Here is a 26,296-nt window from a genome sequence, read left to right on the forward strand (position 1 = left end):
ACCGCCGGGCGGGAGGAACGCAGCATGTAACGTTTTTTGAGCAGCGAGATCCGTCGGATTTCGCTGCGCATGCTCTCTGGCTCCCTGCACACGTCACCAGCTTTGGTTAGTTACCCGATATTTACCCTGGTTACGGTGCAAGGAGCCAGCGCTAAGCGGTGTAGGCCCGTAACCAAGGTAAATATCGGGTAACCAAGGTAAACATCGGGTGCTTTGCTGTTACCCGATATTTAGGCTGGTTACGTGTGCAGGGAGGCCGACACTTCCCCGCTCGGCCCCGCCCCCTCCCGCACTCCGCACATGTATGTACACACACACACCCACACACACACACACACACACACCTGTCCCCAGCCATGCAGACAAGCACTGACACCCTCGTCTGGCCCCGCCCCCTGCTCGGCTCCGCCCCCTCCCGCACTTTGCATGTGCACACACATACATACATACATGCACATACACACACTCACTCACACATACACTCACCTGTCCCCAGCCATGCAGACCGCAGCACTTCCACTGACATCCTCAGCGCCTGGCCCCGCCCCCCGCTCGGCTCTGCCCCAGAACTCTGCCCCCCCGCACACAATGGAATCCGACAAAGAATTCTGTTCTTTGTCATCCGTTGTACAGCGCATCAGTCACATGCGTCAAGCGACGCATGTGACTGATACAAATCAACGGAAATGTGAACTTAGCCTTAGTTCTCTGGTTTCCTCCCACACTTCAAAGACCTAGTGATGAGGTCATTAGGTTGTGAGCCCCAATGTGATGATCACTTTGTGAAGTGCTGCAGAATATGATGGCACTATAGTAGCAATGCATAATAATCTATTTGTAGTTTACCTGATCATGTTTTCTTCCTAGGCCAAGTTAGCAAAGAATTACGGCATGACCCGAATGGACCCTTACTGTAGGATACGGTTGGGATACGCCGTGTACGAGACGCCGACTGCACATAATGGAGCCAAGAATCCTCGATGGAACAAAGTCATCCAATGCACCATCCCGCCAGGAGTGGACTCTTTCTACCTGGAAATATTTGATGAGGTTAGTAAGCAATAAGACACTTTGTGCCGTTCATGATGTTAGTGGAATGACTAAATTATGTTACATGACCTCTCTCCTTACCATACACCCCTTTTAAAGGGAGTCTGTTAACAGGTAATCTGACAGTAGCATGGTGTAGGGGCAGAGCACCTGATTCCAGTGATGTATACTTTACTGGACTGTTTGGTGAAGTTTTTATAGAATCCCTGTTTTCTTTGCTGTAGATGTAGCAGTGGTCAAAATGCTGAACTGTGTAAAAACCTGCCTACATCTTTTGATTGCCAGCTTACAGACAATGTACAAGGAAGGTGCGAATCAGTGGCATTGGCTGAGTTACACATTATGTAGTCTGGCTTGCAGAACAACTGGTCTTGCAGTGATCATTTCCTGTTGATAAAACACTGATTGTATTGAAACTACAGCAAGCTGCTGAGCAAGTGACACATCAATGAAATCAGGGGCTCTACACTTAAATTTTGATGTTCTCAGACTACATGGTAATAACCTGCAGACAAACTCCCTCTAATATAGCATAATCGTAAGACGTCTGAATGGAGAAGGGGGCACATTGGGAGGTTTTGCAGTCACTTACTGTATTTTTTGGATTATAAGATGCACTTTTCCTCCCAAAAATTCGGGAGGAAAATGAGGGGTGCGTCCTAAAATCCGAATATAGCTTACCGGGAGGGTGGTCTAGAGGGGTCACTGGAGGCAGGACAATATGGTGCTGCTCTCTGCGACGGCCGGCGCAGATCTGTGGGGCGGCTCTGGGCAGCAGCTGGGCATGATTCTGTGATTCAGATTGAGCTCTTGGCTCATGCTCCCATCTGCGCAAGCGCCGACTGTGGCCGCCATTTCTTTGAAGCCCACACCGCCGACCTCTTCAGAATGGCCAGTGCCCGCAGCGAGCACTAGCGCACAGCAGCGCCGACCGCCCCAGCACACAGCAGCGCAACAGCACACAGCCATTCCGGCCACCCCAGCACAGCTCTGCAGTGAGCATCTGGGCCTCCCTCTGCACTGCCCGTAGCATGGACCTGCTCCACCACCGCCGCTGCCTCCTGTGACCCCCGCTCCACCACTGCTACTGCCCCCCCACCGGATTATAAAATGGACCCCAGAATTTAAATATTTTTACTAGCTCTAAATTTGGGGTGCGTCTCAAACAAAAAATACGGTAATTCCCGTTCTAAGTGGCAATTGCATAGCCAAAAGGTATCTATATTCCCCTTTCAGTAAGTCATGCTATATTCCTTATATTGATTACAGCCTTTTATGTATAGAACATGTCTGAGGTAGTGAAATATAGGGAATATGAGCGCTGCACCCCCCAATCTCCACAAACTCCACCCCCATTATTCTCATGTCAGTGGTCATTTCCCCCTTTATCTGATTTTATAGTTCTCCTTCCTTCTTCACAGAGAGCCTTCTCCATGGACGACCGCATTGCTTGGACGCATATTACTATCCCAGAGACTCTGAAGGAGGGGAAGGTGGTGGACGAATGGTTTAGTTTGAGTGGAAGACAAGGAGATGACAAGGAAGGCATGATTAACCTGGTGATGTCCTACACGGTGAGAGCTCGGCTCATCCAGTACAATGTAGACGAGGCGGCGGTGATCAGATCTGTGACGTTTGGAGAAATTGTCATGTAGTGAGACCGCTTTAGGATGGCCGAATGACCTTGCCGTACCCCTACCTCTCACAGGACGGCTCCCCATATTATGCTGCATCGTCTGTAGTATGTATATCCTGCTATGTACCAAAGCCCTGGCCATGGCCGCTCTGTCTGAATCTGCCTATTCAGTCTCTTGCAGAGGATCCCTGTAGGGATATGATGGGGCAGTAAGTGTACTGTGCTAATGTGCACTTTGCATAACAAAAATGACTTTTATACACTGTTTCAGGCTCTGTACAGTCATCCATGCTGTGTTTAATAGAAAAGGCTACTTATCTGCTCATGCATGGACAGATTGAGCGATGGCCGAGTGACCACGCATATGCAATTTATTTTTGGCTGGTCACATGCTAGCTAAATTCTCATTCGCGTGACGACTGTTCAAGCGGTCAGTGGAGGGGAATCCTGACAGTGTGCACATTGTCTCCACTCGTCAATCACATACTGAAGCCCACGTAACCCCTGTAATGTGATTTCTGACCATGTTCATCGCTATGACTGACTTCCTATGTTGACTTCTCTTGCAGTCGCTGCCTGCAGCAATGATGCAGCCCCAGCCTGTGGTGTTAATGCCCACAGTTTTCCAGCAAGGTGTCGGCTATGTACCCATCGCAGGTGAGTATGAGTAATGTAATGATATATGCAATCTGCAGGGCCTTGTAGGTCGTGGTACCAGTTATGTTCATCAATGATATAAGATTGGACTAAATGGGGATTTGTTTGACCAAAAGCTGATTTACATGGTATGAAGTATCTTTTACATATGCCAACTGATGGTGGTTTGCTTTTTTTCCACCTTTTGTTTTTATATATATATATCTATATATATCTATATCTATATCTATACATATATATCTCTATCTATATACACATATATATTTAATATTATATATATATATACATATATATTAATATTATATATATTATTTATTATATATATATATATATATATATATATATTTATAAAAATAATAATATATATGTGTATATAGATAGAGATATATATGTATAGTTGTTATATAGAAATATATATATCTAACAACTATACATATATATCTCTATCTATATACATATATATAATATATATATATATATATATATATATATATATATATATATATATATATATATATATATATATATATATATATAAATATATTTATTAATTAATATTATATATATATATATACATATTGCATATATATATATAATCTCTGATCATGATGAAAAGACACTCCAGTGCCAATGCAAAATGCCCAAGCAGGTTCCTGCCCATTATACCATAGTGAGCAGAACTCTGCACTCTTAAGGGTGCTTTACATGCTGCGACATCGCTACCGATATATCGTCGGGGTCACGTCGTTAGTGACGCACATCCGGCGCTGGTAGCGACATCGCAGCGTGTGACACCAAGGAACGACTAAAGCAATCGCAAAATCGTTGAAACGGTGATCGTTGACACGTCGCTCCTTTCCTTAATATCGCTGCTGCCACAGGTACGATGTTGTTCGTCGTTTCTGCGGCATCACACATCGCTATGAGGGACAGTGCAGGAACGAGGAACATCTCCTTACCTTCCTCCACCAGCAATGAGGAAGGAAGGAGGTGGGCGGGATGTTATGTCCCACTCATCTCCGCCCCTCCGCTTCTATTGGATGGCTGCCGTCTGACGTCGCTATGACACCGAACGCACCTCTACCTTGAGGGAGGGATTGTTCGGCGGTCACAGCGACGTCGCTGAAAAGGTAAGTGCGTGTGACGCTACCGTAGCGATAATGTTCGCTACTGCAGCAATTAACAAATGTCGCACGGGGGCGGGTTCTATCGCTAGCGATGTCGCAGCGTGTAAAGCACCCTTTATATCGTGCCGTTTATTGTTGGGTAATCAACGTGAGGTTGTGGTCAGATTACTTTACCTTTCTCAAACCTCAGATTGCAGGAGTTAGAGGAGCGGTTCAGTGAGCGGAGGTGTGAGGAGTTTCTCTTTCGCACTCTGATGCTTGAGAAAGTTTGTGTCATCTGACCACAGCCAAAAATAAACAGAACACTCATACTCTGCAATTTGGGAAAGATTGCCCAATAGCTTTTTACAGCGATCATGGCAGAGAGCAATCATGGCTTCATCCAAATTCTCTGAGCATTATCCTCCCAAAAGTCCATGACCTAATGTTAAGTAATTCAGAAAATGGCTGCATGAAATTCATAAAGGGGAACTGCTCCATGATTACGGTCGCCTGATCCAGGGGCAGCATGGATTGCAGCCCGGCTCCTGCATTTCTAAACATCTTCTTTTTACTCTAAAACGCTGCGATGTTTCTGAGAAGTACAAAGTTTAAATCACTGCTTGGGATGCGATGACCGGAGATACGAGTCCCTGACGGCTTCTCCCCGAGAGCGCGGCTAGGCTGACAGGTCTCTCCCTAAACACACAGTGATGGACCTGTGGATGGGGAGAGATCATACCAGTTGCCTCTTCAAAGGGCCAAGCTTTTTATGTTTTTTTTTGTTTTTCTGAAACATCGCAGCCTTTTACAGTACAACATGGATGTTTGGGATGCAGAAGACTCATCTGATTCATGCTGCCTGTAGTTTGAGCAGCATGACCTGACTCGTCACTAGCAAAATTTTAGTGTTTTTTTCTCCCTGTAAACTTCACTTTTTGGAACAAGCTGAGGACATACCTGAATTGTCATTGCTCAGAATATTGACCCAGCTCCTGCAGATTGTCAGCTTTATTTTCACGTATGATGTGCTTGTCATAACACCCTCCCCAAATCTGTTGTTACAAAAAAAAAACTTTATAAAGTTCTGTCCTTTCAGTGATCAAAATGGAGAACCCCTAACAAATAGTGTTCTTTGTCTCTAAAAGTAAAAATCATTCAGTGGATCCACACTGGTCACGGCACACTCCCCTCTCCACCCCCCTTTCGGTCACGGCACACTTTTCCCTCCCTACCCCCCATTCTGTCACCGCATACCCCTCCCCCTTTCCGGTTACGGCACACTTTCCCCCTTTTACTTGTCGTCACACCTCCTTCAACAGTATTTTATAGTGATTACTCATTTATTGTGCAGGAGCGCACAGGGTTGTCTCTATTGTGATAAATAGAAGCAGCAAATAACCACATTACAATTTAGAGGGAACCTGTCAGCAAATTTGGGGCTTATAAGCTGCTGCTGCCACCACCACTGGGCTCTTCTATACAGCTTTCTAACATGTTTTATATAACAGCCCAGGCCGCTGTGAGAAACTAAAAAAAATACTTTTATAATACTTGCCTAAACAGTTGCTGTGGCGGAGTTGGGTCATATGGATGTCTCCGGTGCCGGCGCCTCGTCTTTCAGCCATCTTCCTCCCTCATCTGAAACCTGTGTAACTGACGCATGCTACGTCATACACACTCTTCGGTCCCACGCAGGACCTCGATGCCGGCGAGTGTGGATGACTTAGCACGCGTCATGCACCCAAGCTTCAGAAGGAGGACAAAGATGGCCAAAAGAGGAGGCACCGGCACTGGAGAACGAAGACACCCACATGACCCAACTCCACCGCAGCGACTGTTAGGTGAGTATTATAAAGGGATTTCTGTGTTGTACACAGCGGCCTGGGCTCTTATATACAGCATGTTAGAATGCTGTATATAAGAGCCCATTGGTGGTGGCCGCAGCTTATAGTCGCCAAATCTGGTGACAGGTTCCCTTTAAAACGCAGTGATAAAACAATTGCATTTCAGTAAATTGTCCCCAAAGGTGTCCATGGCCTTTTAATCTTTTGTTGTCCTCCTGTGTCTTCTTTGTTGTGTACTATGTGTGTGTATATTCTGAATGTATTACCTATCCTCATTAACATTGTCTCCGCTTGCTCATTTCTATCTCTATTGCATACACACCCACCCAGGACTTGATTACTGGTCTCTGGGTAAGTCTGTGTAGCGTGGCATGACGGTCTCCTTGTATCCCTGTAAAAAGCTCTGAAAATGGCCCAGGAATTACTATTCCGATCAACTGTGAAAATCTCTGCAAACCCTAAAGTCTCCTCACTGCGTAATCCAACCTCATAGGCGCCACTTTTCCTCTTATTGGAAATATGCATTATTGGGAATGTCAGCATAAAATGCCCTATTGTTAAACTGTGGTCTTTGTTGGCAGTTTTAAAAAATGTAACTTTCTTCAGCGCTCTATTGGGAGACCCAGACGATTGGGGTATAGCTACTGCCCTCTGGAGGCCACACAAAGCACTACATTAAAAGTGCAAGGCCCCTCCCCCTCTGGCTATACCCCCCCGTGGTATCACGGGTTCTCCAGTTTTAGCTTTGTGTGCGAAGGAGGTCAGACATTCCATGCATAGCTCCACAGATTTTAGTCAGCAGTAGCTGCTGACGGTTTCGGATGGAAGAAAAGAGGACACATATAGTGTCCCCAGCATGCTCCCTTCTCACCCCTGGATGGTGTTGTAAGGTTGAGGTACCTATTGCTGGTACAGGGCTGGAGCCTGACATGCTGTTTTCCTTCCACATCCCCTGGTAGGGCTCTGTGGAAGTGGGATCCTGCCGGCCTCTCAGCTCTGATGCCGGGCTCCATCCACAGACCCATTAGAACCTGATGGATTCGGAGCAGGAGTACGATCAGGGACAGGCCCTGCATCATACAGGTACTCTGTGTCCCCGGCAGGCACAGACACACTCCGGGCTGGCTGGGTGTTGTAGTGCGCCGGGGACCGCAATGTTGGAGTTAGTGTCCCTACAGATTATTGGGGGATGTTTTGTGTATGGGAACGCAGCGCCGACCCCCTCTGGACCGGGCGGCGCTGCTGTGACTTGTGGTGCGCCGGGGATCCGCCGTCCGCGCTTTTACGGCGGCGGCGGTTATAACTTTAGTCCCCGGCTTTTTGGGCCTAGGACGCCGGCAGCTCCGTTTCGTTCCCGCCCCCACCCTGTCATTCAGGGTAGGGGAGAGACGCTGTTCGCAAGCAGCGACGAGGGCTGGAGCCTGATTTACATGCTCCAGCCCTCACACTAGGCACAGAGGGAAGCAGGCTTCCCGCTCTTGGCCAGGAACGCCCAGGGCCCGCCCCCCTTCCTCTCTCGAGACGCCGGCAGCCATTACATGCATGCCTGGCTGGAGGAAGGACGCAAGGCTCTGGGAGACCTGGACTAGGGGCTATCTGGCGACCACACACCCGCTTTTTAAGCGGGCGGTAAGCGATTTTTCTGTGCTGGTCCCTCTAGTGCCTCACTGTGTATCAGTGTACTGGATACAGTTATATAGATATTGTATTTCTTGCACTGTGAGGTGCGCTTCTGGCTGCATATCCCAGATCGCTCTGTGGAAGCAGCAACATGTCATCCTCAAAACGCAAGGCGGCCAAGGCAAAAAGGGCTGTGTATACTGCGTGTGCTGCATGTGGGGCTAATCTACCAGCAGGCTCTGATGACCCCCATTGTGTGCAATGCTCCGACCCGGTGCTGCTTCGCCAGCCGGAGTCAGGAGAGGTAGCGACCCAGGCTGAGACGCTTGTAAGTTCTGCCCCGGTGACAGGGACGGACTTTGCAGTTTTTGCAGATAATATGTCTGTATCTATGGCAAAAATTCTTGAGACCTTGCAATCTATGCATGGGGCTCAGTCTCTGGGCACGGCGAGGCCTCTGTCCTCAGGTCCCCCTTACTTGGAATGTATCCAGCCCACAGGGGGGTCCCCGGCTTCACAGGCCGAGGATTATGACTCAGATGATGGCCCCAGCCACCCTAAGCGAGCTCGCTGGGAAAGACCCTCGACGTCTTCACACTGCTCAGGGTCTCAGCGCAATCAGTCTCCCTGTGATGTGTCTGATGAGAGTGATCAGGAATCCACTCCTGGAACCCCTCTCAACCTGGATACCCCGGATGGGGATGCCATGGTAGACGACCTTATCTCAGCCATCAATAGGCTGTTGGATATTTCTCCCCCAGCCCCTTCGGCAGAAGAGGCGGCTGCGGAGCAGGAAAAGTTTCGTTTCCTTTATCCCAAGCGTAAATTGAGTGCTTTGTTAGATCACTCTGACTTCAGAGAATCAATCCAGAAGCACGACGCTCACCCGGAAAGGCGTTTCTCTAAACGATCTAAAGATACGCGTTTCCCTTTCCCCCCTGAGGTGGTCAAGCGCTGGACACAGTGTCCAAAGGTGGACCCCCCGATTTCCAAACTTGCAGCTAGATCCATAGTTGCAGTGGAGGATGGCGCTTCACTTAAAGATGCCAATGACAGACAGATGGACCTTTGGTTAAAATCTGTCTATGAAGCTATAGGCGCGTCGTTTGCTCCGGCATTCGCAGCCGTCTGGGCACTCCAGGCTATTTCAGCTGGCTTAGCAAAAGTGGATGCTATCATGCATCCAGCTGTGCCGCAAGTGGCGCACCTTACCACGCAGATGTCGGCGTTTGCGTCTTACGCTATCAATGCGGTCCTAGAATCTACCAGTCGCACCTCAATGGCGTCCGCCAATTCGGTAGTTTTGCGCAGAGCCTTGTGGTTAAAGGACTGGAAAGCGGATGCTGGTTCCAAAAAATGTTTAACCAGTTTGCCTTTGTCTAGAGAGAGACTGTTTGGCGAGCCTTTGGCTGACATCATTAAGCAGTCCAAGGGTAAAGACTCCTCTTTACCACAACCCAGAACACCCAAACCTCAGCAGAAAAAGTGGCAGCAGAGGTTTCAGTCCTTTCGAGGTTCGGGCAAGACACCATTTACCTCGTCCAAAGGGACTCAGAGGACGCAAAGAAACTCAGATTCGTGGCGGACTCACACACGCCCCAAGAAAGCAAATGGAGGTACCGCTTCCAAAGCGGCTACCTCATGACTTCCAGCCCCCCCCCTCCGCATCGCCGGTCGGGGGCAGGCTCTCCCGCTTTTCCGGCATTTGGATGTCACAGGTCAAAGACCGGTGGGTGACGGACATTTTGTCTCGCGGGTTCAGAATCGAGTTCAATTCTCGTCCTCCAGCTCGGTTCTTCAGAACCTCCCCACGGCCAGACCGAGCAGATGCTCTGCTGCAGGCGGTGGATTCCCTAAAAGCGGAAGGAGTGGTTATCCCAGTCCCTCCTCAGGAACAAGGGCAAGGGTTTTACTCCAATCTCTTTGTGGTTCCAAAAAAGGACGGCTCGTTCCGTCCTGTTCTGGACCTAAAACGGCTCAACAAGCATGTGCATGCCAGGAGGTTCCGGATGGAAACCCTCCGCTCTGTCATTGCCTCAATGTCCAGAGGAGACTTCCTTGCCTCAATAGACATCAGAGATGCTTATCTCCACGTGCCAATTGCTACAGAACATCAACGTTTTCTACGTTTTGTGATAGGAGACGACCATTTTCAGTTCGTAGCTCTTCCATTTGGTCTGGCGACAGCCCCACGGGTCTTCACCAAGGTCATGGCGGCGGTGGTAGCAGTCTTGCATTCTCAGGGACACTCGGTGATCCCTTACCTAGACGATTTATTGGTCAAAGCTCCCTCTCAGGAGGCATGCCAACTCAGCCTGAATGCTACGCTGGAGACTCTACAGTCTTTCGGATGGATCATCAACTTTCCAAAGTCGATCCTATCACCGACTCAGTCACTAACGTATCTTGGCATGGAGTTTCATACTCTAGCAGCGATAGTGAAGCTTCCGCTGGACAAGCAGCGGTCACTACAGACAGGGGTGCAATCTCTCCTGCAGGGCCAGTTGCATCCCTTGCGGCGCCTCATGCATTTCCTAGGGAAGATGGTGGCAGCCATGGAAGCAGTTCCCTTTGCGCAGTTTCATCTGCGCCCACTTCAATGGGACATTCTCCGCCAATGGGACGGGAAGTCAACGTCCCTGGACAGGAAAGTCTCGCTTTCCCAGACGGCCAAAGACTCTCTACAATGGTGGCTCCTTCCCACATCATTGTCTCAGGGAAGATCCTTCCTGCCCCCATCCTGGGCAGTAGTCACGACAGATGCGAGTCTGTCAGGGTGGGGAGCAGTATTTCTCCACCACAGGGCTCAGGGGACGTGGACTCCGCAGGAGTCCACCCTTCAGATCAATGTTCTGGAGATCAGAGCAGTGTATCTTGCTCTACTGGCCTTCCAACAGTGGCTGGAAGGAAAGCAGATCCGAATCCAATCGGACAACTCCACAGCGGTGGCATACATCAACCACCAAGGAGGGACGCGCAGTCGGCAAGCCTTCCAAGAAGTCCGGCGCATTCTAATGTGGGTGGAGGACAGAGCATCCACCATATCCGCGGTTCACATCCCAGGCGTAGAAAACTGGGAAGCAGACTTCCTCAGTCGCCAGGGCATGGACGCAGGGGAATGGTCCCTTCACCCGGACGTGTTTCAGGAAATCTGTCGCCGCTGGGGAGTGCCGGACGTCGTCCTAATGGCGTCCCGGCACAACAACAAGGTCCCGGCATTCATGGCGAGGTCGCGCGATCAAAGAGCTCTGGCGGCAGACGCCTTGGTTCAAGATTGGTCGCAGTTTCAGCTCCCATACGTGTTTCCACCTCTGGCGCTCTTGCCCAGAGTGCTACGCAAGATCAGATCCGAGTGCAGCCGCGTCATACTCGTCGCTCCAGACTGGCCGAGGAGGGCGTGGTATCCGGATCTGTGGCATCTCACGATCGGTCGACCGTGGTCACTGCCAGACCGACCAGACTTACTGTCCCAAGGGCCGTTTTTCCATCAGAATTCTGCGGCCCTGAACCTGACTGTGTGGCCATTGAGTCCTGGATCCTAGCATCTGCTGGATTATCTCAGGGAGTCATTGCCACAATGAGACAAGCTAGAAAGTCGAATTCGGCTAAGATCTACCACAGAACGTGGAAGATTTTCTTGTCCTGGTGCTCTGCTCAGGGAGTGTCTCCCTGGCCATTTGCATTGCCCAAGTTTCTTTCCTTCCTGCAATCGGGGTTAGAAAAGGGCTTGTCGCTCAGCTCCCTTAAAGGGCAAGTTTCGGCACTATCCGTGTTTTTTCAGAAGCGTCTAGCACGTCTTCCTAAGGTGCGCACGTTCCTGCAGGGCGTCTGTCATATTGTGCCCCCGTACAAGCGACCGTTAGATCCATGGGATCTGAACAGGGTACTAGTTGCTCTCCAGAAGCCGCCCTTCGAGCCTCTGAAGGAAGTTTCCTTTTCTCGGCTGTCGCAGAAAGTGGCGTTTCTTGTTGCAATCACATCGCTTCGGCGAGTGTCTGAGCTGGCAGCTCTGTCATCTAAGGCTCCCTTTCTGGTGTTCCACCAGGACAAGGTTGTGCTGCGCCCCATTCCGGAGTTTCTCCCTAAGGTCGTATCCTCTTTTCATCTTAATCAGGATATTTCCTTGCCTTCTTTTTGCCCTCATCCGGTTCACCGGTATGAAAAGGCCTTACGTTTGCTAGATCTGGTGAGAGCACTCAGAATCTACATTTCCCGCACGGCGCCCATACGCCGTGCCGATGCACTTTTCGTCCTTGTCGCTGGTCCGCGCAAGGGGTTGCAGGCTTCTAAAGCCACCCTGGCTCGATGGATCAAAGAACCAATTCTAGAGGCCTACCGTTCTGCGGGGCTTCCGGTTCCTTCAGGGCTAAAAGCCCACTCCACCAGAGCCGTGGGTGCGTCCTGGGCATTACGTCACCAGGCTTCGGCTCAACAGGTGTGCCAGGCAGCTACCTGGTCCAGTCTGCACACTTTCACCAAGCATTATCAGGTGCATACCTATGCTTCGGCGGATGCCAGCTTAGGTAGAAGAGTCCTGCAGGCGGCAGTGACACCCCCGTAGGGGAGGGCTGTTTTGCAGCTCTAACATGAGGTATTTATTTACCCACCCAGGGACAGCTTTTGGACGTCCCAATCGTCTGGGTCTCCCAATAGAGCGCTGAAGAAGGGAATTTTGTTACTTACCGTAAATTCCTTTTCTTCTAGCTCTTATTGGGAGACCCAGCACCCGCCCTGTTGTCCTTCGGGATGTTTTTTTGTTGTTTGCGGGTACACATGTTGTTCATGTTGAACGGTTTTTCAGTTCTCCGATGTTATTCGGAGTTAATTTGTTTAAACCAGTTATTGGCTTCCTCCTTCTTGCTTTGGCACTAAAACTGGAGAACCCGTGATACCACGGGGGGGTATAGCCAGAGGGGGAGGGGCCTTGCACTTTTAATGTAGTGCTTTGTGTGGCCTCCAGAGGGCAGTAGCTATACCCCAATCGTCTGGGTCTCCCAATAAGAGCTAGAAGAAAAGGAATTTACGGTAAGTAACAAAATTCCCTTCTTGTGTGTGTAAATATATAAATATATTATATATAATATAAATAATTTAGCAATAGAAATTGAAACCCACAATGCAATTTATTGTGAGAAAAGCTTCCAGCCCATTTTTAAAAACTGTTAGTGTCTGCCATTACTACCTCTTGTGGTAGGGCATTCCACAGTCTGACTGCTCTAACTGTAAAGAACCCTTTCCTATTTAGCTGCCGGAATCTCCTTACTTCCACCCGTAATAAGTGCCCTCCTGTCCTTTAATATTTGTCTTTGGAAGGAATAAGTCATGTGCCAGACCAGTCCTTTCTATTGACCACACATGTATTTATACATATAAATGGGATCGCCTGTGAACAATATAGATTATAAAATAACAAAATCCCAATCCTGCAATTTTCACACGGTCAACTAAGCCTAGTGATAATTGCACCTCCTGTTATTTGGAGCAGGCACGTGACCTAAGCTTTGATTTGGATTGGTGACTTGCAAGTAGGAGGAGGAGGTGAGCTGTGACCATTTATTGTGAGTGGCGGATCCTGTCTTATCTACTTGTCACTGTTTGTCACTTCACTTGCATACCAGTCAGTGGGGGTCCAGATCCTGTGACCCCCGAGAAATGACAGCTCAGTCTATTCTTTTTATCAAATCCATTCTTCCTGTGTGCATGCTCTGAGGAGCTGAGAGCTCCTGACCTGCATACTTCTCAGGGGACTTAAGACCCCCATTGATCTGCAGGCACCCCCACACACCCCACCAATCATTCAAAAAACTGTTCAGCTATTCTTTAAATAATCTGTCATTTTCTGGTGACACAAGCCTTGGGGTGGTGGGCGATTGTTTGCTTCAGGGCATCTGTATAGTGGGCTACGCTGCCACCACCATGTCCACCTTCCTGCCCGGTCCTCTACACCACTTCACCTTATCCAGCTTTGGAACCATTTTATTATTGCTCCAATGTATATTCAATTTAAAAACTAAGAAATATAGCCATAGTCTTGAAAAGAAATCAACCGTTTTGTGTATACAGCTGCTGTACCCCATATGGGTCTACGTGGTCGCAGCCTACTGAAGAATCTGCATGTTGTCTGATACTCGAGTCCTGCAAAAGAACAAACATAAGAAAAGATGAAGATTTGCTTTTAAGTCTTATGTGAAACGTAATGAAGACGCGCAGATCCGCTATTGTGGAGGCTGCTGCGGTCAGGCTGGGCTGACTTATATACATGGGGGTATTAGGACCTTATACGTAAAGGATTTTCTTCTTAGGTGGGATGTCGTCACCATATTGTCAGGGGAAGTCCCTTTGCAAACGGATTGCTATTCTGCAGAATGTTTGTTTTCTTCTCCCTGCATTGTTGGGCTGCTCTCATCAGTGTCATTCTGCCACAACGCTGGATCCGGTACAAACGCGGTACAGTTCTAAGGAATCGCAACAAGATAAGGTCACATGCGGCCTCATGTGATCTTATCCTGCCGCGATTCCTTTGAACTGTACCGCGTTTGTACCGGATCCAGCGTTGCGGCAGAATGACACTGATGTGAAGCCCGCCTTAGCTGGGAAGTCTTCCAACCACCCTACTGCTCCCATAAACTGCACCACCGGCCTGCCTTTTAGAAGAGGTCTTTGGATGTAGATTCTTCAACTTGAAAAATCCATGTCCAAAAATGTATTCGCATTCATGCAGGACAGCGTTGGGGGTTACACTTAATGAGGGATAGTGACACAGCGCTTGTTGGTAATGTGCCACAGAACTTTATGGGTGCACTGCACTAATTTGGCACGTGGAGGTGGCTGCTGCCGACCACTGTTCCTTTCATGGTTTCTGGCATAGTAAAGCTATTCCAGGGAATGGGGGTGGTCCGGCAGGGTGGGTGGTCAGTAGCTGCAGACCAGTTATGGCGTCTTTGATTCTCATGGTCTGTACAATTCCGCCATACCATACTTGGGGTCTGTGCGCACTGGGAAATTTACTTTAAGAAAAATCCGCACCCTCTGGCAGAATTCCACACCTGGCTTTTCACTGCGGTTTTGCTGCGGGTGGTCCCTGCAGGGTTTTTTTTACCCTTATCTATGGCAAAAACGCAGGTATTTGTGGAAAAGAAGTGACATGCTACTTCTCTTTTGCTGCAGAAATTCTGCAGCAAAACCTATAGGAAAAAAAATGCAGTGTGCGCACACCATTTTGGTTTTCCCATACATTTTACTGGGGAAGGACTGCAGAAAGGTTATGAACAAAATCCGCGGCAAATAAGTGTGCGCACAGGGCCTTAGAAGGGGTTTTGGTTTTCTTTCAAGGGACTGTGTGATGACTTGTGGTGGTGGTTTTTTGTTTTGTTTTCATTTATACATACGAAAATGATTTTTTTTTTTTTTTTTTTTTTTTTTTTTTTTTATTTGAGATTTGCACAGGTCGTCTTCATTTATTTTGCATTTGAACCATGAAAGAATATACAGAGTAGACCGGTTATTTGCATTGGTATTCATGTTGAAATGTCGTGTTTCATTAGTGGGTGGTGAATGTAGGCCCCAAAGCAATTGTTGAGATATATATATGTATATGTATATGTATGTATGTGTAATTTTTTTTTTTTATAAAAAAAAAATTCTTGCTGTTTCAGCCATACAAGTAAAAGATAGAAATAACTAACTTTTACTGTGTGATAGATAGATAGATTAAAATTAAATTAAAATAAATGTAATAAAAAAATATATATTTATATATTATTTTATATATATATATATATATATATATATATATATATATATATATATATATATATATATATATATATATATATATATATATATATATATATATATATATATATATATATATATATATATATATATATAAAATTTATTTATAGTTTAAGGGAAGCGGCCACTATAAAAAGCTGACCAATCTGCAGGCACCATATTCTCGAGCAGGGGAGTGGAAGTTGGCTGATTTATAGTTTTAGGAGTAAATATTCAGTAACAGTATTCTGCTCAATAGGAGGACGTGGACCCATCAGTGACTGACGCTGTGTACAAGTGTGCATACACAGATAAGTGTCAGTCACTGATGGGACCGCCCACGGGACCCAAAATCCTTCTATTGAGCAGAAAACTTACTGAATATTTTTTCCCAAAACTATCCGCCAACTCCGCTCCCCTGCTGTATAACATGGTGCCTGCAGGAGGGATGGCATTTGTAGAGTTACAGGTTCTCTATAGAGTAGTATTTCACAAGGAATGTCTGTACTTCTAAAATGTCCTCAGTCCTTGTTACTTTCCCATTTTTTTTGGATTATTCTAGCTTTTCTTCCTTGATATTTTTTATTTTCTTAAAGCCTGAGCACTCGTTTACCATCTAATGACTCTGCGGTGCCAGTGCCTAGTACAAAGCAGTCTCCAGGAGTCGGCCCGTTTGAAGCTTGGCTCTTTGTTCTTTTGGTTCGGAGTTTGAGCACTGTCACCGCTAATAATGAATCCTATTTTTGGGCCGCAATCTTCTATGAAAAGTAACTTTTATGGCATAAAAGTTGCTGTTTTGTTCTTTGACTGATGACAATAAAACGTTTGATCCGTTGATTAATCTTAGAGTTGTATCTTTAAAGAGCTTCCGTCCTGAGCAGTAATAACCAACTTCTGTTCTTCCTATAGGCATGCAACCGGTTTACAACCCGGGGATGCCAATGACTCTACCACAACCGGCCATCAACCCCCAGCACCAAACAAGAGAAGAAGACCTAAAAGCCCTCAAAGATATGTTTCCAGGCATAGACCAAGAAGTCATTAAATCCGTTCTTGAGGGACATCGAGGCAACAGAGAAGCTGCAGTCAACTCCCTACTCCAGATGGCCGAAGACTCTTAGTGACAGTCTCCCCCTGCGATTTCCCTTTCCCTGCCAGTGTCCTATATGACTTGCCAAGATGGAATCTCCTTTTTGATCCTTTTTTTTCCGCCATTCACGAATTGTTGTTTTGGCTGTTCATTGTGCGCTCTGTCAATCTTCTCCACCACTACGAGATTTGTGGATTCCCTTACATAATTCTCCCTGCAGTTCTTATTCATGGAAATGCGAGTACTTCAGGCAGCTCTTGGGCTTATGCTGATATCTTTTTACAATGGGAATGAATGGTAAACTGGATAAGCTATTGTTGGCCTGTGTGGAATGTGATCTGTTTTATGTTTTTAATGAAAATGAATATTACTTGGCTAAAGTCTGCCAGAAGACGGTACGCACCTATCTATGAGCTCATGCGGGGCATATGCCACAGTGGCTCATTTGCCTGGTATCCACCGTTCAAGAGAATAAGAAACAAAACCTTTAGGAAATCTATTAAAATCCATAAAGTAATCGTTTTTATTCGATGTTATTAGGTCTCATCTCATTGCAAATACTTGAAGTGTACCGAACCACCACACAATCATTATTCCTTCTACCAGGAGAGCCATGCATCATGCTGTATATACAACTATGCAAAACCCAAGATCTGAGTACATCCGTGGCTGAGCAAAGTCGTCCCTTCATTGGATTCTAGTTGGCCGTGTATATTTGTTTTCCATCCATCTCTTGCTCCTCTGGAGCTGTAATCAAAGAGGCGATAGATGGAAACAAGCAGGGTGGTGAAGGTGCACTGACCTGGTGGTGGTGGCGGCGGCTACACCAGGAGGGGGGCACACTCACCTGGTGGTGGTGGCGGCGGCTACACCAGGAGGGGGCGCACTCACCTGGTGGTGGCGGCGGCTACACCAGGAGGGGGCGCACTCACCTGGTGGTGGTGGCGGCTACACCAGGAGGGGGCGCACTCACCTGGTGGTGGTGGCGGCGGCGGCTACACCAGGAGGGGGCGCACTCACCTGGTGGTGGCGGCGGCGGCGGCTACACCAGGAGGGGGCGCACTCACCTGGTGGTGGTGGCGGCGGCTACACCAGGAGGGGGCGCACTCACCTGGTGGTGGTGGCGGCGGCGGCTACACCAGGAGGGGGCGCACTCACCTGGTGGTGGTGGCGGCGGCTACACCAGGAGGGGAAGCACTCACCTGGTGGTGGTGGCGGCGGCTACACCAGGAGGGGGCGCACTCACCTGGTGGTGGCGGTGGCAGCAGCAGCTACGTTGGGGGTGTTGCACTGACCTGGTGGCGGCGGCAGCTACGTCGGGGGGGCGTGCCTACTACGCCAGGGAGGAGCACTGACCTGATGTTGGCTACTACACCGGACGTGCACTGACCTGATGACTACTACGCTGGGGGTGCATGGAAAGGGTGGCCATGCCGAGGGATGCACCGATGGGGTGGCTACGCGAGGTTCACTGAGCGCCTGTATTTGGTTTTAACAGTCATTTTATATTGACAGACTCTTAAAGGAGCCTGCATACAATCCTGTGGTATCTGCCATCAAAATAAAAGCCTAATATATTGGATTTTTTTATAATTTATATGTAAAACATTTTTTCTTTTTTGCAATGAATCAGAATTTTGAGAAGTGAGATTGTCCAAAAATGCATGAATTCAGCTGACACATGGAGAATTGTATATAATTTAGGGGGGTGGGGTGGATTACAGACAGTCAAATTTGTATGGATGTCACACATTTATATTAAGGTATGGCCACCTTTTTATTTAATTTATTCAGCTTTTATGAGAACCTCAATGCTTTTATGAAAATGGATCCTTCTATTGTGTTAAATAAACAGCCTTGCTAATGTGCCGTATTAGTGCTGACCATTTATGCCATCCATAACCTGAGGAAGAATAGAGGCATTTTGTACAAACTGCTTTGATGGACTCCACATTTTACATGTTTAGCCTTTTTATTTTTCAGCCTCCAGTAGAAGTAAGAGTTGATCTCTTAGTTGTCTATGTGAGGAGCCCACTTTTTAAGTGCAAAAATTATCACTGATCTTCTTCCGCCCTCTACCGAGCCAACTTGACACTTAAGGCCGCTTTACACGCAGTGAAGGCACCCGCCCCCGTCGTTTGTGCGTCACGGGCAAATCGCTGCCCGTGGCGCACAATATTGCTAGGACCCGTCACACTATACTTACCTTCCTAGTGATGTCGCTATGGCTGGCGGACAGCCTCTTTTCTAAGGGCGCGGTTCGTGCGGCGTCACAGCAACGTAACACGGCAGGCGTCCAATAGAAGCGGAGGGACGGAGAGCAGCCACAGAAAGTCACACCCACCTCGTTGCCGGAGGACGCAGGTACGGTGCTGTTCGTCATTCCTGGGGTGTCACACGTAGCGATGTGTGCTGCCTCAGGAACGATGAACAACCTGCGTCTTGCACGAGCAACGACATTTGGGAAATGGACAACGTGTCAACAATCAACGATTTGGTATTTTACATAGTTAGCGGTAGCTTGTACGTGTCACAGGCAACGACGTCGCTAACGAGGCCGGATGTGCGTCACGAATTCCGTGACCCCCAACGATATCTCGTTAGCGATGTCGTTGCATCTAAAGCCCCCTATAGACCTGGGTCACATTAGGGGTACTTCTCACATAGCGAGATCGCTGCTGAGTCACGGTTTTTGTGACGCACCAGTGACCTCATTAGCGATCTCGCTGTGTGTGACACTAAGCAGCGATCTGGCCCCTGCTGTGAGATCGCTGCTCGTTACACACTGTGCTGGTTTATTTTTTTTTGACGTTGCTCTCCCGCTGTGAAGCACACATCGCTGTGTGTGTGACAGCGAGAGAGCAACGATCTGAATGTGCAGGGAGCAGGGAACCGGCGTCTGGCAGCCTGCGGTAAGCTGTAACCAAGGTAAATATCGGGTAACCAAGGGAAGCACTTTCTTGGTTACCCGATATTTACCTTGGTTACTAGTGTCCGCCACTCTCAGGCTGCCAGTGCCGGCTCCCTGCACACGTAGCTGGAGTACAGATCGGGTAAATAAGCACAGCGGGTTGCTTATTAACCCGATGTGTGTACTCTGGCTAGGAGTGCAGGGAGCCAGCACTAAGCGGTGTGCGCTGGTAACCAAGGTAAATATCTGGTAACCAAGCGCTTGGTTACCCAATATTTACCTTAGTTACCAAGTGCAGCGTCGCTGGGGGCTGGTCACTGGTCGCTGGTGAGATCTGCCTGATTGACAGCTCACCAGCGACCATGTAGCGACGCACCAGCAATCCTGACCAGGTCAGATCGCTGGTGGGACTGCTGGAGTGTCGCTAAAGTGTGACTGTACCCTAACACCTTTCCAATGATTGTACCAACTATCAGCTTGTAAAATGGACTGTTCATACATAAGAATCGCTGTTATCTGACCGGTCACTTATTTATATTAAGTGGGGTCTGTATCATCTTAGGGCTAAGGAAAGGTCTTACCAACCCTCTGTCACTTCAAGGATTATACTGACTTGCTGAAGACGTGAGAGGTTGTGTTATCACGGCATGAATTTGGCTTTTGCAAACCCGCGTGTGTGTTCAGTAGAGAACCCTCAGTGGAATCCCAAGGCTGATGAGATTTCTGATGCGGTTGTACATTGTCATTGGCTAATATGTTTTATTTGTGCTGAAATTCTATTGCTGAATGTGTGAACAGGGACTTAAACTGGCTATACGCGAGATATCAGACGTTCTGCTGACATTCATGTGGTCAATGTGGCTTCAATGCGGAAAAAGGAAAAGCCACTGCCAGAGGCCAAGAAAAGGAATGCTAATGAAGTTCCAATAGGTTGACTCTCCTCGTCACCTGAATTAATCTGTTGGGGGAGACTCTGGAAGCCCCCGTAAACATTAGATCATCAGCAGGTACCGCTGAAACTGATGGGTTCAGCTGTCTTTTATTATTTGTGGTGACCTTAAGACAAACTGCTTAGTTTTTAACTCTCCTGACTCAAGTTTAAAATCTCCATCAAAAGGTTGTTTTTGTTGGGCAGCTTATCGCTATCAAAGTGGTCTGTACGCAGAAACCACAAATGCCTGCTTGTCAAAACATGCATTATGCCATTTCTGGTCCTAGATTATAGATTTGTTAAAAAAAAAAAAAAAAAAAAAGTTATCTCTTTTAAGATAGACAATAGATTAAAGTGTTATTCCGGCGTCACACGGGACGATCTATCTACCATCGTTTGTGCGTCACGTGCAATTAGTTGCCTGTGGCGTACAAAGTCGTTAAACCCCCTTTACACGCACTTACCTGCTGAGCGACGTCGCTGTGGGAGGCGAACATCCTCTTCCTGAAGGGGGAGGGACGTTCGGCATCACAGCGACGTCACACAGCGGCCGGCCAATAGAAGCGGAGGGGCGGAGATGAGCGGGACGTAACATCCCGGCCACCTTTTTCATTCCACATTGATGGCGGGATGCAGGTAAGCTGTGTTTGTCGTTCCCGGGGTGTCACACGGAGAGACGTGTGCTGCCTCGGGAACGATGAGCAACTGGCGCGCAGAAGGACTGACATTTTGAAAATGAACGATGTGTCAACGATAAGGTGAGTATTTTTAGTCGTTCGGAGGTGTCACATGGTACGATATGTCAAACGATGCCAGATGTGCGTCACTAACGACGTGACCCCGACGGCATATCGCCTGATATATCGTACTGTGTGACGCCGGCATAAGAACATAAAATCTTTCCTTGTAGATCAAGGAAACCAACCATAGCTTGTTTTTATTTCTTTGCCCTGCTTTAGAGGGAATATCAGGTGATTTTCTAGTACAATACTAATGTTATCTTTCAGGATCAGTAAGTTTTATTGCTCTACCTTATCATGTTACCTTGTTGTAAGCTCTGTAGAATTCAGTGTGATTTAGTAACTAGTCAAGCATATGTACGTACAAACTGCATATTCCTTGGTCCCCCCTCCTATCTCTTTACTGACTTCAGTAATAGTAAATGTGAACTGAATTTGCACTGCTGCCCCCATCCTTTCTCTCTCCCTCCCACATCTCAACAGTGATAGTGAATGCACTAGGAGGTGGGTGGGGGGAGCAGTGACTATACAAATTGTATTTATATGCACTTGACTAGTGTGCAGGAGACACTGAATTCTATGGAGCTTACAACAAGATAACAGGCTAAGGTAGAACAATAAAACTTACTGATCCTGTAAGGTCTCCTTAACATTAGTATTGTACTACAAAATCACCTGACAGATCCCCTTTAAATTTTAATGCGAATTATGGTAAATTTTACTTTAAAAAAAAAAAAAATAAAATAAACTAGAACTGCTATATTTCTGAGGATTTCCCATCTCTCTCCTGTTTTCAGAGATGTTGGTGTGCCAGGCTGTGAGACCTGTAAATTGCTAAAAAAACGAATAAATAAAAATGGGAGCTTTTGATTTTTATTACTGTATTTATTGCTCTTTTTCTGTGTTGAATCCAAAGCTTTTCTCCAGTGTTGCCGGCTCCTGGCAGGGAACGGTAGCTTGGTCCTTTTTTGCCGCTGCTTATTTGCAGAAATTGTTCTGTCCAGGCAAATTGTATATAAGGAGTTCCCTGATAAGTCTGTATATTTGGATGCACATTAATTGTTTTAAAATAGGGGAACAGCGAATATATTATATGATGTGAGTAATCTCTGGAAATATTATACATTAGGATAGTATTCATTATGATAAGTGCTAATAATGAAGTCGGTCAACTGTAGACTCTTGCAAATTCCCAGAACACTCCTTCGCTCCATCACCACCCATTAGCCGACAATGACTTGTGTGTTCCAGGGAGGTCATTCTCTTGGTGGAAATAGAGTCCATCTTCATCAGGATTGAGGAGGTCTTCTGGACTAATGATAATGATGATGAATGTGGATCTCATTCCCATACACCCTCCCATGAATGTCATCATTTGTATGTTTGACTACACTTTCCTACTTGACAGGAGGGTCATAAATCAACGAGCAGGAGTTATTGACTTGACGGGGTCCACATGTTTCGACACATTTTTCTGGCCAAAAAGAATCCACTTCTAAAAGACGTATGGTGTTTATTTTAATGCATTTTCCATGGCTTTTTAGAATATATATATTTTTTGAATTATAATATGCGTGTGGCAACTTTTTTTTTTTTTTGTGTATTTCCAATCCAAAAACATTGGCAAAAAAAGCATCAAAAACTGTATTTTAATTTTGTTCGGAATAAATACTAAAATCAGCCTGAAAAAAAATACTGTGAACTGTCCCTATAGCAGAGCTCAAAGCGTAGTGGTTTTTTTGTTTTTTTTTAAATGTTCTATAATGGAACGTCTTAATTTTTTTTTTTTTTTTTTTTTTTTTTAAATCAATTTCAGTACCTTTTTCTCCTCCTCCAGCTCCATTTTGGCATTGAGCTGAACCAGGGCTGGACTTCTGGTGTCCACACGTGACCAGTGAGGTGTAGGAAAGGCTAGAACGTCTGGCTCATTCGATTACCTAAGCCAAATGTCGTCTTTTGCTGTGACGGAATAGTGAACGCTGCAACTAGTCACCCCTCTGTTTGGCTGCAGCAGTCACCTAACATTGCATATGGCAGAAAACGGGCGGCGGCCACAACTGATGGGGGAGTAGGGGTGCCATCCCGGGAGGAAGTTAGATTTTATTTTTAAATTTATATCAGTAAGTGCAGTAATGCATTTAAAATAAGCTGCTCTGTAAAGGTAATGACTTGGTGTATTTCAGGGGTGACTTTTTTTATTTTTTTTGATCGTATGCCATAGATAAAACTGGTTTTCTAGCCTCATACGGTTTTCCGTGTTGTGTGGAAGGTCACTCCGAGACTCTACACCCCGCAGCGGAGCCATGACGGTCACTATATGGTTCTCTATGGTGCAACATATTGAGAGCCAAAAATGATTTTAATTTTTGCCATGAACATTTTTGTCATTGAACCATTAACTAATTATTCTTAATGGTTTTAAAATCCTCTTTGTACCTCCGATGTGAGGATAAAATTGAAGATGTAGTTTTTCCACCACTTATAGATCCATTTATTCCTACCTTCTTTGAATCTTGACAGAAGGGATGGCATAATCTGCACCATCTTCTGTACAAAGTCCTCCTCCTACTTTTTTTTTTTTTTTTTTTTGTGCAGATCAGATTAGCATGTTTTGGCTTGAACAGAAGAAGAATCGGCCATTATTGCTATATAGGGACCCCAAGTAATAGCTAAGGTTTTGGTTAGGGGCTTTTGTCCAGAGTTTCTCTAAAAGGGTTTGTTCCCTTCCTGAAGAGTTATTGCCTATCCACACTATAGATCAGACCTTTGGGACTTTCCAAGGAAGGAGCAGTAGGTGCTCATCCGTGCCGCCATTCCATTAATTCGCTATAGGAGTGCCTGAGATGGTATTTTGGTTCCAACTTCTCTGGGCTAATGAGGATTTGACCATGAACAGGACACCATAATGCAGTCTCTGACCCTCCAATGGACAATGAATGGATTGGTGGTGCACATGTGAATAGGTGGTATCTTGCAAAGTTGGAAAAGCTCTCTAAATGGTTGTATTACTATTAACAAGTTGGTTTTGCCTTTCTGAAAACTGTGTGCCACTATTGTCCATGCAATGTGTCTAGTATTGGTGCTCACGATAGTGTTGTACCAAGAGCTAGGCTACTACTTTTACATTGATGGCCTCTCCTTAGGACAGGTCATCAATGTCTGATTGGCCGGGGTCCGACACCTGGTGCTCCTGCCAATCGGCTGTTCTCTGTGCCGCTGCTGGCAGCTGGAAATACTCCGCTCCAGATCTGCCCCGTCTTCTGATGGTGACCGCAGCGGGGTACTGCACATCTGAATCTTATTAATTTGGATGTACAGTACCAGGCCGCCGCCATCAGAAAACTGAGCATTTCTGGCCTTTTGCTGCGACTAAGAGCGGCTGATTACTGAGGCGGCCGGGTGTCTGACCCTGGCTGATCAGTCATTGATGACCTAGCCTAAGGATAGGCCATCAATGTAAAAGTGGACAATCTCTTTAAATGGTTCTGAACTACAATACCAAACATAGCCCACCGACCAGAGAGGAGCTGTTTCTAGAGAAACTAAACAGAACCTGGTGGTAGCCAAGGCTAATTTTGTACTGTGCTTGATGGTTTAGCTCCTCATTCATAGTTGCAAGGATCCATAGAAGGGAGAGACGTGCGTTCTCTATGCAAGCGAGTCCGGTTTCCGATTTTATGCCTTATTACTTTGTGGAAGAATATATTAATAAGGATATTGTCAATTTATGTATATTGCTCCATTCACCATCCATCTAGTTGATGGAAGTGGCAAATAATCGCTCTGATCATTGTCCGGTTATGTGCAATAAGGAACATTGATATCTCCCAGTGGTTCGGGTATTACAGGAACGCTGTGGTCTGCAGGTTTCCCTCGTGTTCATCCGTTGTATATTCTGCGTCATGGCCGCGGCTCTATGTACAATGCGGTCTGCAGTCCACTGTGTACTTTGAAGTGTTTTGTGGTGCCTATATATATACATGTGTGACATATATAATGTTGTAATACCTTCTTTTGACCATTTGCGTTTACTTTTCCACTTGTAAATGGATTCACATTGTGCTATTAATGTCTGTCATTTTAATTAGCTGTCCAAGGTAATAAATGGATGATTATACTCTACTCTGCCGTGTCCATATTACTTTATACAGTGACACTTCTTAACCACCAACAATTGCATTAATGTGTTTTTATATTTGCCCTGGATAGAGTCTGGATTCCCCCTAATATCTGCAGGTATGCTCAAGTCCAGTTCAGGAGCGGACTTGACCCGAATTTTATGCCGAACCTCATGTTAGGGCTGCTTCTCACTTGCGAGTTTCTCGCAGTAGAGCAATCGGACACATGTTGGTGAATGCTTCAGCTCGCATTTGCGATTTTTTTTTTTTTTTATTTTTTTTTCTCAGTCCAAATTGGACAGAAAAAAATCGCAGCATGCTGCCTTTTTGCGAGTTTCTACTGCGAGTCTCTCCAATGCAAGTCTATGGGAGCGTTTAAAAAATCGGATGTCGCGGGACGGCACTCACACCATCCTAGTGACATCCGATTTTCTAAATACATCGCATGTTTCCTAAAACACTGGAAACGAGTGATGTGTCACAATGTCTGAAAATCACTATTCTATGTCAGTCGGTCTCTCCCTCTCAGTCTCTATTCTCTCTCGGTCAGTCTGTCGGTCGGCCACTATTTCTGTCCCTCACTCTCTGTCCATGTCGGTCTATCTCTCTCCCCCCCCCCCCCTCTCTCTCTTACTCACCGATCACCAGCGCGGCGCTGCACGGCGTTCACACTGCTCTGGCAGCTTCTCTGTTTAATGAGCGGCCGGCTTTTTAAAAAATCTCGTATTCCCTGCTTTACCCGCCCACCGGCACCTATGATTGGTTGCAGTCAGACACGCCCCCATGCTGAGTGGTCGCAGTGTGACAGCTGTCAATC

At 46.7% G+C, this 26,296-nt stretch overlaps 1 protein-coding gene across 3 annotated transcripts in view; it reads left to right on the forward strand.

Annotated features, from left to right (window-relative positions):
* TOLLIP (toll interacting protein) overlaps window positions 1-18,652 on the forward strand; it is a 55,080-nt gene extending 36,428 nt beyond the window's left edge. For all 3 annotated transcript variants that reach the window (XM_075327040.1, XM_075327041.1, XM_075327039.1), the window contains exons 3-6: window positions 868-1,050; window positions 2,472-2,624; window positions 3,256-3,343; window positions 16,599-18,652. In XM_075327040.1, the coding sequence (XP_075183155.1) occupies window positions 868-1,050; window positions 2,472-2,624; window positions 3,256-3,343; window positions 16,599-16,810 (636 nt within the window). In that variant the 3' untranslated portion in view covers window positions 16,811-18,652. The remainder of the gene's footprint in view (window positions 1-867; window positions 1,051-2,471; window positions 2,625-3,255; window positions 3,344-16,598) is intronic.
* Window positions 18,653-26,296: the final 7,644 nt, after the last annotated feature.

This window comes from Anomaloglossus baeobatrachus, chromosome 10 (assembly GCF_048569485.1).
Source record: "Anomaloglossus baeobatrachus isolate aAnoBae1 chromosome 10, aAnoBae1.hap1, whole genome shotgun sequence".
NCBI classification, from domain to species: Eukaryota; Metazoa; Chordata; class Amphibia; order Anura; family Aromobatidae; genus Anomaloglossus; species Anomaloglossus baeobatrachus.